Raw genomic sequence first — 15,435 nt, 5'->3', positions numbered from 1 at the left:
TGTAATGTGCAGCCTTTTTGGAAATATTTCAAAGTTCCTTATATGTTTATTCGGGTTACCAGATGATCCAGCAATTCCAGTAGAGTATATACCCGAGAAATAAAAAAACACAAAAATCTGCAAAGGTTTAAAGTACCATCGTTTCTAACAGCAAAAACCAAACCTGTTTTATCAATTGATGAAATAATACAGGTTGAGCATCATTACTCAAAAAAGCTTCAGAACCTGAGCCTGATTGCTGTCATAACAAAGGCAATACTCAATGGAGCCATTTCCAGTTGCAGATGATCAAATGGTATACTCACACACTGGACTATTGTTTTGAGACAGGGCCTTACTCTGCCTTGCCCAGGTTGAGTGCAGTAGTCCTCACTGCAACCTCCCACCCTCAGTCCCCCAATTAGCTTAGACTACATGGAAGTGACATCAATCACACTCAGTGAATTTTAGTTATTCATTATTTTTGTAGACAGGCTTGTCCCATTGCCCAGGTCTTGAACTCCTGGGCTCAAGCAGCCAGCCTTCGCCTCTCAAAATGCTGGGATTATAGAAATGAGGCAGCACTTGTGTCAGCCATGAAAATGTTTAATGGTACAGGGTAAACAATCTGTTGCTTCTAATTCAAATCCTAAAAATCCCCATTTGATCCATCTCCTAAGGACACTTGAAATAATAAAGACAACCAACATTCTTTTCCTTTTAGTTGCATTTATTTTAAGGCTGAATTTATTCCCGTGCCATAAGTTTTTGTTTCTTCAGTTTCTTCTGGGATATCTGGAGAAAGGAAAAGAGACTGTGAAGTTTCTTGGAGAAACCCATAGTACATCTTGGAGGACTGCAGCTTATTCTGGAGACAGGAAACCTGGTTGTTAAGGACTGAGGGGGAAAATACTTAAAAGATAAAATCAATAGAACCTAAGTTCATTAGGTGTAATGAGAAGTGTACAGAATCACTCAGGTTCTTGACTTAAACAAGCTTCTGAGATTTGGGGAGAAGGCCTGTTTTGAAATGGCTATGTACATGTAAGTGGAGCCATAAGCAGATAATCATATGGGCCTGATGTATTGAATATAAAACTACCACTTATTATTATTAAACAAACAAAATCACAAAAGCCGAGGTAAGATAGGAGAAAGGGTTGCTCAGAATAGTTTTCTTTCATGGTTATTCCAAAGGTGTCCTAAGATAGTCATCACAGCAACCACAAATATTTCTACTACCACTAATAAAACTGAGCAACTACTCATTTACCTTCTTCTTCTGGGCAACCTCCTCTTCTGGTTTAGGAACAATCTGTTCCTTTTCAGTAAGGATCATCTCAATGTGGCAGGGAGAACTCATGTATGGGTTAATTCGACCATGAGCTCTGTAGGTCCGGCGGCGCATCTTGGGTGCTTTGTTCACTTGGATATGCTCAATGACCAGAGAATCTACATCTAAACCCTAGAGGGAGAAGAATGAAATCAGGAACATCCCTAATTAGCAAAAGATCACAAACCATCATTGGCAAATATGAATTCTAGTCAGGCGCGGTGGCTCATGCCTGTAATCCCAGCACTTCGGAGGGCCGAGGTGGGCAGATCAGGAGGTCAAGAGATGTAGACCATCCTGGCCAACATGGTGAAACCCCATCTCTACAAAAAAATACAAAAATTAGCTGGGGGTGGTGGCGTGCACCTGTAGTCCCAGCTACTCAGGAGGCTGAGGCAGGGGAATCACTTGAACCCTGGAGGTGGAGGCTGCAGTAAGCCAAGAACCACACGGCTGCACTACAGCCTGGCAACAGAGCAAGACTCTATCTCAAAAATGAAAAACTTTCCAAACTCGCTCAAATGTCCTGCCTCAATGAAATCATTTTTGAAAGGCAATCCTTTGATTCTTCAAACAGCATGTTTAAGCAGTTGTCTGCCTTCACCTTTAAGTGTCTAAATTGCCACCAAACTCAATGTGCTAAATATAAATACATTGTCTGTGAGTGGCCGTCCCAAAGATCATTAAGAGGCATAGAGAGCTGAGGGATAAGGAAGAACTCAATTCAAAGTCTTGATGATAAACAGAATTTCTCAGCATGGCTTAGAAGGTTTAGAGCCAAACAGACCTAAACCAATTCCAGTTCTCGCTCAGACCTTCAAACGCAAAAGGCTAATTAATGGGTAACATACAAAATGGAGAAACTTGTGTTTTGTCAACACAAGTTTGTCACTGTTTAAACTTTTTGAAAGTTTAAACAATTTCTTTCCGAAATGTAACATGCCTCTTCATTATGGAGGTAGGCCACAATCCATACTAACCACTGCCAAGCTATCATTCTGAATTAACCATACTGCCAAAAAGGTGTATGGCACAAGGGTTAAAAAGCCCTTGGTAAAGTACCTCCAGTGTAAGACAGCAGAAAAATAGAAATACTGTTAGGCTTAGAGAGATTGCAGACCACGTTTCTGGATCTTCACAGAATTTTGTCATTAAGGGACTCAAAAGAACAAACAAACACAACAACAAAAGGAAGTAACTTCAAGTATTTTAAACGAGTTAATTACTGAGAACAAGACAAGGATATAAATCTGAACAGCCAACATTAATTAAAACCACAAAAGTTGCATAGGATGTCAATGGTTTGAGTACCTTAAGTTCAGCATTACTCTCTGCATTTTTAAGCATGTGCAGCAAAAATTCAGCACTCTTTTTGGGCCACCGACCTTGTGTCCAGCCCCACTGCTTGGCCTGAAAGAAAATGAAGATTAGTCATTTCCCTTGATTTAAGTTAACATTACAGCCAAGATGAATTTATTTTACCCAGCATCAAGGTTTCTTAGGATATGGTTCATTTCACCATCAATCCAAGCTATCCTGTCATTACAGCAATCAGAAATAGGTTGATCAGGACAGATCTCAGCCATTCTTATGCTATCCCATCCCCTTTCCATAAAATTTGTCTTTTCAAACGGCAACTAAAAATTCTCACCTGGGCACACCTGCCAACTCCACCATTGTAACGTCGGAATGGTACGCACTGTTTCTGTAAAGTGACATCTTTCAGATACTTCGTGGCTTTTCGTATATGCATACCCTTGATGGCCTGAGCAGTTTCACGTGTATTCTAAGTATGAAGAATAAAGTGTTGGTTAACTAGTCAAGGCATTGCTTAATTTTTAAAGTAAACGTTAAATTTTTAGCTTTTCAAAATGTCGAGTTATTTCTATTTTTTGGTGACAAGGCAATTAAAAAAACTTGTGAGTAAAAGCTAGGAAGACTTAGTTGAAGCTAGGGAAAAATTAACTCCCAAACTCCACTTACTCGCTGTAAAATGTTTATATCCATCATCATGTTAATTAGAATTAATGTGTCCCATCTTGATCTGCACACTAGGTTTTCAGATGGTTTTCTGGTAGTTCTACTTAATTCCACAAACTCTACATCATTATACCTGATGCTCAATGCCTAAATATAAGGTGGCTGCTCAGAATTTATTAATTTTCATGGTAAATCCAAAGGTGTCCTAAGAAAGTCATCACTGCAGCTACCTTTTTGAGTGGAACACGAGGAACTCTTGGATCACAACTATGAATCGCATACCTTAAAGTGAACACGAAGATTGGAACCTCTTGATTTGCATGCTAGAAAATAAAAAACACTTTGGTTAATTTTTGGTATCTTGTGCCAACCGCCATGTAGGAAATAGGATTCTACCTCCTGTTCACTTACACTTTGTGGGGTTCTCCGGATCAAGTGAATAGCGAACCATTTTCACAGATTACCTGGAGGAAAGGACAGGGTAATTCTGTCAATACGTACTTAACAGTAACTCATTCAGTGTAAGTATTATTCGAACAGCTGCTCAGAGAGTAGTTGTTTTCATTATTAATCCAAAGGTGTCCTAAGAAATGCCATCATCGCAGCCATCCTTTCCTCCATCCAGTGCTTTCTTTCCCTTTTATCTGCCAGTAACCCACAGCACTGGTTTCCAAGAAAGCAGCCACACGGACCTCACCAATCCAGTCGACCCTTTGGAAGACAAGGCAGCCTGTTTCAATTCAATATGCTGATCTTCCAAACGTAAAATGACTCGACGCAGCCGTACGGCACAACTCAACTACAACCCTCTACCTCCTCCCTCCCGCTCTACAGAAAACCCTTTACTCTCAGAGCTGCGCGGGTAACACGCTCTCTCCCAACACCTTCGCGCTATCACCCACTTTCAGCGCCCTCCGGCAGGCAACTCTGGTAAAAACGTGTAAAGGCTCCACCCGGCTTTATTTTCCCCAAAACTTTACCTCGTTGCGGCCACAAATGAGTCGCGTATTCCGCCACCACTCACCGCTAGACACTGGACGTCCGGAGTCGGCATGGACCACCGGCGGCCCGCGCCCGCCCGCCCCTACCAGTGGAGGAGCCCGGTCGTCCTCACTCCCGCCCATCACGTTCCTCTGCGAATCGCAGAGGCCGATCGGCACCGGCTTCCAAAGTCGGCGCTCAGCCAGGTCTCCCCGCGTAAGAAACCATCGCCACCAGGGAGGATTTAGTAGCCTTGGGAGTTCTCCTCACCGCGTGCTGGAGGCCGCCGCCCCCGAGGCCAGGATGGCGGCGATGGCAGGAGGATTGAGCACTTGGAGCAACGAAGGAGAAGCACTCACCTCAGGCCGCTTAGGGAAAGAGGAAGAACGGAGCCTTCTGGGAGAACTCACGAGAACTTGACTTGTCGCGAGATTTGTAGCCGAAGAAACGAGATCTGAGGAGGGAGGAGGGCAGAGGGAAAGGGAGTGTAGAATATGTTTTAAGAACTTGTGAAAACGAATTGCCTCCTTAGGGACTGTCTCAAAGTTCTCTTTTTCTGAATACAGAAATAAAAGTTACGGGTTTTAAATGTCAGTCAATCAAAAACGGGGTTGTAGTTCTAGGACAGGACTACGTATTATTAAATGTGAAAGAAACAATTTATTTATTCGTCAACATTTGTTAGGTTTGATGTGACTCTGATTGCTTTAGCCCTGGAGTTTGAACCTGCAGTGAGCCATGATCATGCCACTTCACCGTAGCCTCCGTAACAGATTGACACACCGTCTCCAAAATAAATAAATAAATAAAAAATAAACAAGTAAATGAAAAGGGGCAAATGAGTTCAGGAATTCTTGCTGTGATCCCTTCCTTACAAAGTTCCTCATCAGCTTTTCATCTGATGGCTTCAGCAGTTATTAAAGTTCAGTGCTCATATTCATTATTTCATCAGGTGTCGAAAAATGGTTTTATAATTCTGTTACTCCATTAGCATTTTTATATTGGACTGTGTAGAAAATAATTTTCTCTCCTAATTTGGTTATCTTTCAATATTTGTATACCACAGAACAGAGAAGAAGCAAAAAAATGCAGTAAGTTAATGCACCATAGGTCTTGGATCCACGTGGGACATCATCGAGGGGACCCTGCCCTTGGTGCGTCCAGCCTGCACCTAGTGCAGCTGAAGGGCACTGGGAGGGTCTTTGTTCCTTGGGTATGTTAAATAAACTGTGTTGCACACCTGCATTTTCACTATGGCCTGCCGTGTAAGGTCAGGTGTGGAATTTTCCGCTTGTGGTATGTTGGTTCTCAAAAAGTTTTGCATTTTGGAGCATTTTGCATTTCAGATTTTCAGGTTAGGGATTCTCAACCTACACTACGTGTTGTGGTCGGATGCTTTACATTTACTATTAATAGTTCACGGGCTGGGCTCCGTGGCTCACGCCTGTAATCCCAGCACTTTGGGAGGCCGCGGCAGGCGGATCACCTGAGGTCATGAGTTCGAGACCAGGCTGGCCAACATGGTGAAACCGTCTCTACCAAAAATACAAAAATTAGCCGGGCGTGGTGGCACATGCCTCTAATCCCAGCTACTCTGGAGGCTGAGGCATTAGAATCACTTGAATCCAGAAGACGGAGGTTGCAGTGAGCCGAGATCGCGCCACTGCACTCCAGCCTGTGTAACAGGGTGAGACCTTGTCTCAAAAAATAAATAAATAAAAAATAAAAAAATAAAAGTTCACGGAACCTCATGATCGGATGAGATGGCTGTGGCAAGCTGGGCTGCCCAGGAAGCGGACTCAGAGAGTAAGCCGTGCGCCTGCGTTCTGCAATGGAAGGGAGCGTTAGGAAGCAGAACTGAAGAGCGGACAGACGCAGTCCCAGCAACCCGCCTTCACCCCAAGGGGATTCCGGGACTGGAGATTCCCGCAGGTGCCCCAGGTTGGGGGTGGGGCCGGGCACGTGTTCCTCCCGTATTATTTAGTCATTGGCTGTGGGCGCCAGGAAGAAGGCGTGGCCTTGGGTGGGGCGGTCTTCTTCAGCCAATCCTCAGAGAGGACTAACAGCCCTTTCCGCCGAGGGAGATTAAGTCCTTCGCTCCCGGGAGGTGCCTGGGAAGCTCATCACAGTGTGCACCGCAGCCGCTATGCATCTGTCGTTTTACCCATGAGAAAACTGAGGTTCAGAAGGGACGGAGCCAGGATGTGAGCCTAGATCTATTAACACCTGTGAGTCCTGTGCTCTTTTCCACCATTCTTGCTGCCAGTCCGGCACATTTGCATGCCTCCCGACTTCTTATGGTGCCCGCCATGTTCCCAGGTGATGCGGGGCTCAGTGTCCTAGTCTTGCTCTCCCTGTCCTGCCAGACAGTCTGTCTCTTGGTCAGCTGTCTCTCTTCACCCCAGCTTTGGCTCTGCTCTCACGGCTTGATCCACCACATCCCATCATGCGTTAGCTGCTGCCTAAACTTATCAAAGTGGACCCAATGAAAGCTGTGTTGAGGAAGATTATTCTGGTGCCGAGGCTGGATACATTGGATACATTCAGTCCCAGGCCAGGAACCTGGGACTGAATTCCAAGCAGAGAACCAGAAGAGCTGTGCAGAAATCCAGGCAAGGGCCAAGAAGGTGGGAGTGGAATAGCAAGTACTGAATTAATTAATTAATTAATTAATTAATTATTTTGAGATGGAGTCTCACTCTGTTGCCCAGGCCGGAGTACAGAGGTGTAATCTTGGTTCACTGCAACCTCAGACTCCAGGATTCAAGTGATTCTCTTGCCTCAGCTTCCCAAGTGGCTAGGATTACAGGTGCCCGCCACCATACTCAGCTAATTTTTTGTATTTTTAGTAGAGACGATATTTTGCCATGTTGGCCAGGCTGGTCTGGAACTCCTGACCTCAAGTGATTGGCCGGTCTCCCGCAAGTGCTGAATTTAAACGCGACTCTCCCGAGGCCTTCTATTGGGTTCTGCCTAATGGTAACCACTGGGGCTTCACTTACTCCGTAGATCTCCTGGGAGTAGCAGGAAACAACAAACCCTTAGCCTTTTCAAAGTAATAGCCATTCTCCTCACTGACCTCACAAAGACAGATGTCCAGTGGGCCCTACAGGAGTTTGACAGTTCGTTCAAACAACTGTTTTTAGTCGAGGCTATAAATTCTTAGGAAAGGGTTTGTCAGTGTGGCACATTAAATCAGTTGGCTAATATGAATTACTCTGATCATCTTCTTAGAAAGGAATGTCTTTGGGGATTTTCGGATGAGTGAATATTCAATGCCCTGTCTTTCAGCATTATCATCCACTTCCCCTGCCCCTCATATAATTGTCGTTACAGGATTGGCTCCTGGGCCTTCAGGAGAGCGGGCAGTAGGGTAGGGTGGTCGAGGGAGAGGAAAGTCTTAATCCCTTGCCAGGGATTTACTTTGCTCTTCTTAGTCTGAGCCTCCCATACAATGCTGTTTTGAGCTTCACTTAGAAATTGGCCTTATTATCTAGGAAAGGGGAATTCTTTTCACAACAATAGGAAAATGTAATCCCTTACTCAGGGGGCTGGAGTCCTTTTATTCACCTCTCCCTATGTTGGGCTGCTGGCTGCTCCTCTCTGCCACGTGGCTGTCTCTCCCTTACCTCCCAGAGTTAGGGTAATAGCTGACAGTATTTTTCTTCACTGGGCTTTCCTAAGGGATTTCATTCCCTTTGTTTTCCTGAGACACTTTAATTCCTCAAGCTGCAAAGTTTGCTTTTTATTACTAGAGCTCTACTTATTCTGCATAATATTTAACAGGTGTGAATTGTTTTAAGATCAAATTTAAAAGTACATTTTATTTTTTCATCTTGTCAGTAACTGATGTTGGGGTGTGTGTGTGTTTGTGATTTCCCTGGCAGGGCCTCTGTATAACTTCAAAGAGGGCTGGTGCCTTGCCTTAGGCTTCTGGATAGCACTCTTCCAACACTTCTCTGATTTTTTTTTTTTTCTTTTTTTTTTTGAGACTGAATTTCCCTCTTGTTACCCAGGCCGGAGTGCAATGGCGCGATCTCGGCTCACCGCAGCCTCCGCCTCCTGGGTTCAGGCAATTCTCCTGCCTCAGCCTCCCGAGTAGCTGGGATTACAGGCACGCGCCACCATGACCAGCTAATCTTTTGTGTTTTTAGTAGAGACGGGGTTTCACCATGATGACCAGGATGGTCTCGATCTCTTGACCTCGTCGATCCACCCGCCTCAGCCTCCCAAAGTGCTGGGATTACAGGCGTAAGCCACCGCGCCCGGCTTCCAACACTTCTCTACTGAGCAGGTTCTTGGACCTATGCAAATCTCTACCCAGCTCTTCCGGGCAACAAAATACCCCGGATAATATCAAGCCCTTTAATATCCCCAGTTTAGGCTCCCAGCCATAAGATCTCTTTGGTCATGCATGTGGGATTCCCATGAAGGAAGAACTTCATTTCCAGCAAGAATCTGGCTTCCAGCTGGGTGCAGTGGCTCACATCTGTAATCCCAGTACTTTGGGAGGCTGAGGCCAGGATGGTCTTGATCTCTTGACCTTGTAATCCACCCGCCTTGACCTCCCAAAATGCTGGGATTACAGGCATGAGCCACCGCGCCTAGCCCTGTTTGTAGTTTTTAAAGGAACCTCCATATAGTTCTCCATAGTGGCCATACTAGTTTACATTCGCAGCAGCAGTGCATAAGAATTCCCTTTTCTCTGCATACTTGTTAGCATTTTGTCTTTTTGATAATGGCAGTTCTAACTGGGAAAAGATGATACCTCATTGTGGTTTTAATTTGCATTTCCCTGATGATTAGTGATGTTGAGCATTTTTCATATATTTACTTGCCATATGTACATCTTCTTTTGTGAAATGTCTGTTCGGATCATTTGCCTATTTTTTGATTGGATTCTTTGTTTTTTTGTTGTTGACATTCTTGAGTTCCTTGTATATTCTGGATATTAATTCCTTGTTAGAGAAACAGTTTGAAAATAGGTTCTCCCATTCTTTAGGCTGTCTTTCCACTGTGTTGACTGTTTTCTTTGCTGTGAAGAAGATTTTTAATTTGGTATCATTCCATTTGTTTATTTTTGCTTTTGTTGCCTGTGCTTTTAAGGTCTTATTCATAAAATATATTCCCGAGCCAATGTCCTAAAGTGTTTGTCCTATGTTTTAGTTTTATAGTTTTGAGTCTTACATTTAGTAAGTAATTGACACATTTTAAGTTGATTTTTGTATAGCGTAAGAGGTAGGGGTCTAGTTTAATTCTTCTGCATATAAATAACCGGAATTATTTATTGAAGAGACCATCCTTTGCCCAGTGAGTGTTCTTGGCATCTTTGTCAAAAATCAGTTGGCTATAGAAACATGAATTTACTTCTGGGTTCTCTATTCTGTTCCACGGGTTTATGTGTCTATTTGTATGCCAGTACCATGCCGTTACTATAGCTTTGTAGTATATTTTAAAGTCTTGTGGCATCATGCCTCCAGCTCTGTACTTTTTCTCAGGATTGCTTTAGCTATACAGTCCTTTGTGGTTTGGTACAAATTTTAGGATTTATTTTTCTATTTCTGTCAAGAATGTCATCAGTATTTTCATAGAGATTTAGTTGAATATATAGGTTGCTTTAGGTAGTATGGTTATTTTAAAAGTTTTAGTTATTTCAACCCATGAGCATGGGATGCCTTCCAATTTATTTGTCCTCTCTTCGATTTCTTTCATTGGTGATTTATAGTTTGCCTTGCAGATATTTTCTTATTTCATTGGTTAAATTTATTCTTAGGTTTTACAGTTTTGGGGAGAGGGCATGGTGGGAGCCTGTAGCTATGGTAAATGGGAAATGAGATTGCCTTTTAAATGTTTTCTTTTTTTTTTTTTTTGAGATGAGAGTCTTGCCATGTTGCCCAAGCAGGTCTGACCTCCCGGGCTCAAGCAATCGTCCTGCCTCAACCTCCTGGGTGGCTGGGATTACAGATGTACACCATTGTGCCATCTTGACTTCTTTTCTTGTTTGTGTCTGGAAATACTACTTGTTTTTGTATATTGATTTCATATCCTGCAACTTTACTGAATTTATTTATTGTTCTGAGAGTTACTGGGTAGAGCCTTTAGATTTTTCTTTTTGAGACAGAGTCTTGCTCTGTTGCCCAGGCTAGAGTACAGTGGTGTGATCTTGGCTCTCTGGAACCCCCACCTCCTGGGTTCAAGTGATTCTCCTGCCTCAGCCTCCTGAGTAACTAGGATTATGGGCACAAGCCACCATGTCCAGCTAATTTTTTTGCATTTTTAGTAGAGACAGGGTTTCACCATATTGGCCAGGCTAGTCCCTAACTCCTAGCTTGCCTCAAGTGATCCACCCTCCTCAACCTCAGAAAGTGCTGGGATTACAGGTGTGAACCACCACATTTGACCAGATTTTTCTATATATAAAATCATGTCGTTTGTAAGCAGGGACAATTTTACTTCCTTCTTTTCAAATTGAATGTACTTTTTTTCTTTCTTTTGCCTAATTGCTTTGGCTAGGTCTTCCAGTATTATGGTGTAATCCAACAAATATTTGTTGAGCACTTATTTTAAACAAAAAATTATTCTAAGCTCTGGAGGGAAAAAAGATAAGAACTATGTCTTTGGCCAGGCGCTGTGGCTCACACCTGTAATCCCAGCACTTTGAGAGGCCAAGGTGGGCAGATCATGAGGTCAGGAGTTCGAGACCAGCTTAGCCAACATGGTGAAACCCTCCCAGCTACTTGGGATGCTGAGACAGGAAAATCATTGGAACCCGGGAGGCAGAGGTTGCAGTAAGCAGAGATTGCGCTACTGCTCTCCATCCCGGGAAACAGAGCAAGACTTCATCTCAAGAAAAAAACAAAAAACAAACAACAACAACAAAACAACTACAAAGAGAACTACCATATGACTAGCAATACTGCTACTGGGTATTTACCCAGAGGAAAGAAATCAGAATATTGAAGAAACCTCTGCACCCTCATGTTTATTGTAGCAATATTCACACTAGCCAAGATATGGAAACAACCTAGGTGTTTAACAACAGATGAATGTATAAAGAAATTGTGATATAAATACACAATATTCAGTCATAAAAATGAATGAAATTCTGTCATTTGAGGCAAGATGGATTGAACTGGAGGACATTATGTTAAGTGAAATAAGCCAGAGGTCAGGTGCAGTGGCTCACGCTTGTAATCCCAACACTTTGGGAGGCCGAGGTGGGTGGATCACCTGAGGTCTGGAGTTCAAGACCAGCCTGACCAATATGGGGAAACCCTGTCCCTACTAAAAATACCAAAAATTAGCTGGGCATGGTGGTGGGCGCCTGTAATTCCAACTACTCAGGAGGCTGAGGCAGGACCCAGGAGGCAGTGTTTGCAGGGAGCCGAGATTGCACCATTGCACTCCAGCCTGGGTGACCAGAACAAAACTCTGTCTCGTAAATTAATAAATAAATAAAGTCAGAACATCAGATTAAGCCCTGCACGTTCTCATTCATGTGTGGAAGCTAAAAAAAGTTTATCTCACAGAGGTAAGAAGTAGAACAGAGGATACTAGAAACTGGAATGGTAGGGAAAGGGAAGAATAGGGAGAGATTTGTTAAAGGATACAAAATTACAGCTAGATAAGAGGAATAAGGTCTAATGTTCTCTACCACTGTAGGATGACTATAGTTAACAATAGCATATCGTTTCAAATAGCTAGAAGAAGGATGAATGCTCCCAACACAAATAAATGATAAATGTTTGAGATAATGGATATGTGAATTACCTTGATCTATCAGATCTCTATACATCATGTGAATCAAAACATCACTATGTACCCCATAAATATATACAATTACTGTGTGTCAATTAAAAAATAAAATAAAGTTTAAAAAATAGCCAATCATACACACAAGGGAAAATTCTACAGATAAAAATCCATGAAGTCCAAGGCTGTCTCTTGCTTGCTATGGAGAATCTGACACTAGCTGTTTCCTCCATGATCTCCACTCCCAATGGTGGTCCTCCATGATTTCAGGTCTCATTGGGCTCTAGAAGCTCCATTTCCTCCTATCCTCCTCTATCCAAGGGGAGGCGACCGGTCTTTGTTTGCTTACTCCCTTAACTCTATCTATGCCTCTATTGGGAGTCCCTTTATTAGAGTTTTCTCATTTGAACTACCCTTGGTGAATTGTTTCCAGCTGGGATCCTGAATGATGGCTAGAATCAGGAGTAACCACCATGCCCTGGCAATAAATGATGGTCCAGCTGCATAAGCCTTGTCTTTTCGGTTTTGTTTGTTTGTTTGTTTTTGTTTTTTCTTTTGAGACAGAGTCTCACTCTCTTGCCCAGGCTGGAGTGCAGTGACGTGATCTCTGCTCACTGCAACCTCTGCCTCCCGGGTTCAAGTGATTCTCCTGCCTCAGCCTCCTGAGTAGCTGGGATTACAGGTGCGTGCCACCATGCCTGACAAATTTTTTTTTTTTTGAGACGGAGTTTCGCTCTTGTTACCCAGGCTGGAGTGCAATGGCGCGATCTCGGCTCACTGCAACCTCTGCCTCCTGGGTTCAGGCAATTCTCCTGCCTCAGCCTCCTGAGTAGCTGGGATTACAGGCACGCGCCACCATGCCCAGCTGATTTTTTGTATTTTTTAGTAGAGACGGGGTTTCACCATGTTTGGTCAGGCTGACCTCCTGACCTCGTGATCTGCTCACCTCAGCTTCCCAAAGTGCTGGGATTACAGTCATGAGCCACCACACCCGGCCGAGCATTGTTTCATATATGCTATCAGCCACTTCCCCATCCTCCTCTTCAACATGTTAATTCCATTTCTTTTCAGCGTGCTAACTCCTTTATACTAACAATTATTACAGAATTGATTTGTTCTACATATTCCATGACAAATACTCTTCTAAAAACTTGAAGGGGACTATGAGACTGGGATTAACATGCCTGTGTAGAGTCGGAATGCAATTAGATACAATTCATGCCTGGATATCTGACTTCATGTCTAAAATTCCACCAGTGACCAATTATGTTAGAGTTGCCTCCTTCCATCTTTCTTCTTATAAAATGCATCTATTTCTGGAATGAATATTCATATTTATTGAATGCTCTTTTTTTGAGACAGAATCTCACTCCATCTCCCAGGCTAGAGTGCAGTGGCACAGTCTCTGCTCACTGCAACCTCTGCCTCCCAGTTTCAAGTGATTTTAGGAGTAGCTAGAATTACAAGTGCGTGCCAGCATGCTTGGCTAATTTTTGTATTTTTTGAGTAGAAACAGGGTTTTGCCACGTTGGCCAGACTGGTTTTGAACTCCTGACTTCAAGTGACTTACCCTCCTTGGCCTCCCAAAGTGCTGGAATTATAGGCATGAGCCGCTGTACCCAGCCTGAATGCTTATGTGAGTTACTTTCGCATTCATTAAATCAAATAATTTTTACAGCCCAATTTTCTTGTTACGAGAAAGGTTAGCTAACCCAGTAAATGGCACTACTGGAGCACGACTGAACCCCAGGCCTCCTGGCATGAATCCTTTGTGTTTCTGGGGAGAGGAATACATTGAGTCTCATGCTTCTTAGTGTCAATGAATATTTTAGGTAATGGAGAGCAATTCTGGAGCCCAGAGAGAAGATAGGATGGAACTATGATAAAGGGGAAGACATGAGAATATAACTAATTATTTGGCAAGCAGCTACTTGTATGCTGAGCACTGTGTATGGTTCCTCACACCTATTCTCCAGAAGAACTTTGTAAAGAGGATTGTACTACCATGTTTTACAAAGGATGAATTCTGGGCTCAGGGAAGTTTGGTAATTTGCCAAGGTCCTATAGCCAGTAAGTGCTTGTGGATGCATTACGCATAGAGTTGGGCGGACCTGACCCCTGCTCTCTCTCCATTACACCTGCCTGTCATGGGGGAGGATTTCAGAAAAGGGATACCAAAATTATGGGAAAACTTGTCTTGGATATTACCAAGGGTTAGCCCAGAAAGAAGCCCCAAATATTACTATTCACAAAAACTTCATTCGAGGGACACATTTCTGTGGTGGAGTGACTGAGGGACACAATGGGCCACTAGATGGCACCAGTTCACTGTCGGAATAAACTTTTCCCCATCATTTTTGTGGGCAAAGGGTGCATGTAGTACCCTGTTTTTGCTCCCCAGGGTGGCATAGGAGAGTGACTACCAGCAGGGGAATGCCACAGGGGGCATCTTGGGGTCTGTATGACATCTCTGGAGTGGGCAATTTTTTTATTTTTATTTTTTGAGACGGAGTCTCGCTCTGTCACCTGGGCTGGAGTACAGTGGCGCCATCTCTGCTCACTGCGCCGCTCTCTCTCTCCCAGGTGCAAGCAATTCTCTTGCCTCAGCCTCCTGAGTAGCTGGGATTGCAGATGTGCACCACCATGCCTGGATAATTCTTTTTTTTTTTTTTTGTATTTTTTTGAGACAGAGTCTCACTCTGTGGCCCAGGCTGGAGTGCAGTGGCACGATCTTGGCTCACTGCAAACTTGACCTCCTGGGTTCAAGTGATTCTCCTGCCTCAACCTCCTGAGTAGCTGGGATTAGAGACCCCGGCCACCATGCCTGGCTAATTCTTGTATTTTTTAGTAGAGATACGGTTTCACCATGTTGGCCAGACTGGTCTCGAACTCCTGAACTCAAATGATTTACCCACCTTGGCCTCTAAAAGTGCTCGGATTACAGATGTGAGCCACCGTGCCCGGCCAGGAGTAGATTTCTTTTAAAAAGTTAATACATGATAAGATTTTGCTGGGCATAGTGGTTTATGCCTGAAACCCCAGCACTTTGGGAGGCTGACGTGGGAAGATCGTTTAAGCCCAGGAGTTGGAGTCTAGCCTGGGCAACGTAGTGGGTGACAGAGAAAGAGATTGGGAATATTAAAATAAATGTGTAAGTGGAGGTGAAACTTTTTTTTTTTTTTTTGAGATGGAGTCTGGCTCTGTTATCCAGGCTGGAGTGCAATGGTGCAATCTTGGCTTACTGCAACCTCCACCTCCCTGGTTCAAGCAATTCTCCTGCCTCAGCCTCGCTAGTAGATGGGATTATAGGTACCTATCACCATGCCTGGCTAATTTTTTGTATTTTTAGTAGAGATGGGGTTTTGACATGTTGGCCAAGCTGGTCTTGAATTCCTGACCTCAAGTGATCC

The 15,435-nt window shown here is 43.6% G+C and overlaps 2 protein-coding genes and 3 non-coding genes across 6 annotated transcripts in view; 1 reads left to right on the top strand and 4 right to left on the bottom strand.

Moving 5' to 3' along the window:
• Positions 1-564: 564 nt before the first annotated feature.
• RPL17 (ribosomal protein L17) lies at positions 565-4,662 on the bottom strand. Of its 2 annotated transcripts, none has more exons than XM_010336838.3 (7): positions 4,544-4,662; positions 3,704-3,756; positions 3,575-3,615; positions 2,964-3,098; positions 2,624-2,722; positions 1,253-1,444; positions 565-774 (listed from the first exon to the last, which is right to left on the bottom strand). In XM_010336838.3, exons 2-7 carry the CDS (start codon positions 3,741-3,743, stop codon positions 727-729), a joined length of 555 nt encoding a protein of 184 aa, XP_010335140.1. In that variant the 5' UTR covers positions 3,744-3,756; positions 4,544-4,662; the 3' UTR covers positions 565-726. The 2 variants fall into 2 exon arrangements, with proteins under 2 accessions (XP_010335140.1, XP_010335142.1); XM_010336840.3 differs by lacking the exon at positions 4,544-4,662 and adding an exon at positions 4,317-4,523.
• On the bottom strand, positions 1,139-1,202 carry LOC120361729 (small nucleolar RNA SNORD58). The gene has a single exon (XR_005577863.1). It is a non-coding gene; the product is annotated as a small nucleolar RNA SNORD58 (small nucleolar RNA).
• On the bottom strand, positions 3,454-3,518 carry LOC120361728 (small nucleolar RNA SNORD58). Its single transcript, XR_005577862.1, has one exon. It is a non-coding gene; the product is annotated as a small nucleolar RNA SNORD58 (small nucleolar RNA).
• On the bottom strand, positions 3,832-3,897 carry LOC120361730 (small nucleolar RNA SNORD58). The gene has a single exon (XR_005577864.1). It is a non-coding gene; the product is annotated as a small nucleolar RNA SNORD58 (small nucleolar RNA).
• Positions 4,663-6,361: 1,699 nt separating the features above from the next.
• The window catches only part of LIPG (lipase G, endothelial type), a 70,930-nt gene continuing 61,856 nt past the window's right edge, over positions 6,362-15,435 (top strand). Inside the window, exon 1 of the mRNA XM_010336834.3 lies at positions 6,362-6,501. The gene's annotated coding sequence lies outside the window, so the exon portion shown is untranslated. The remainder of the gene's footprint in view (positions 6,502-15,435) is intronic.

The sequence above is a fragment of the Saimiri boliviensis genome, chromosome 13 (assembly GCF_048565385.1).
Source record: "Saimiri boliviensis isolate mSaiBol1 chromosome 13, mSaiBol1.pri, whole genome shotgun sequence".
In the NCBI taxonomy this organism is placed as follows: domain Eukaryota; kingdom Metazoa; phylum Chordata; class Mammalia; order Primates; family Cebidae; genus Saimiri; species Saimiri boliviensis.
Note: the sequence above shows the minus strand (reverse complement) of the source record. Positions and strands in the feature narration are given on the sequence as shown.

Coding starts and splice junctions, on each gene's coding strand:
- RPL17 (XM_010336838.3), bottom strand. CDS start 3,743: ATGGTTCGCTATTCACTTGATCCGGAGAACCCCACAAAGT. Junction 3,099..3,574: donor ATCTTCGTGTTCACTTTAAG/GTATGCGATTCA, acceptor CTTCATACTTAG/AATACACGTGAAACTGCTCA. Junction 2,723..2,963: donor GAGTTGGCAGGTGTGCCCAG/GTGAGAATTTTT, acceptor ATTTTCTTTCAG/GCCAAGCAGTGGGGCTGGAC.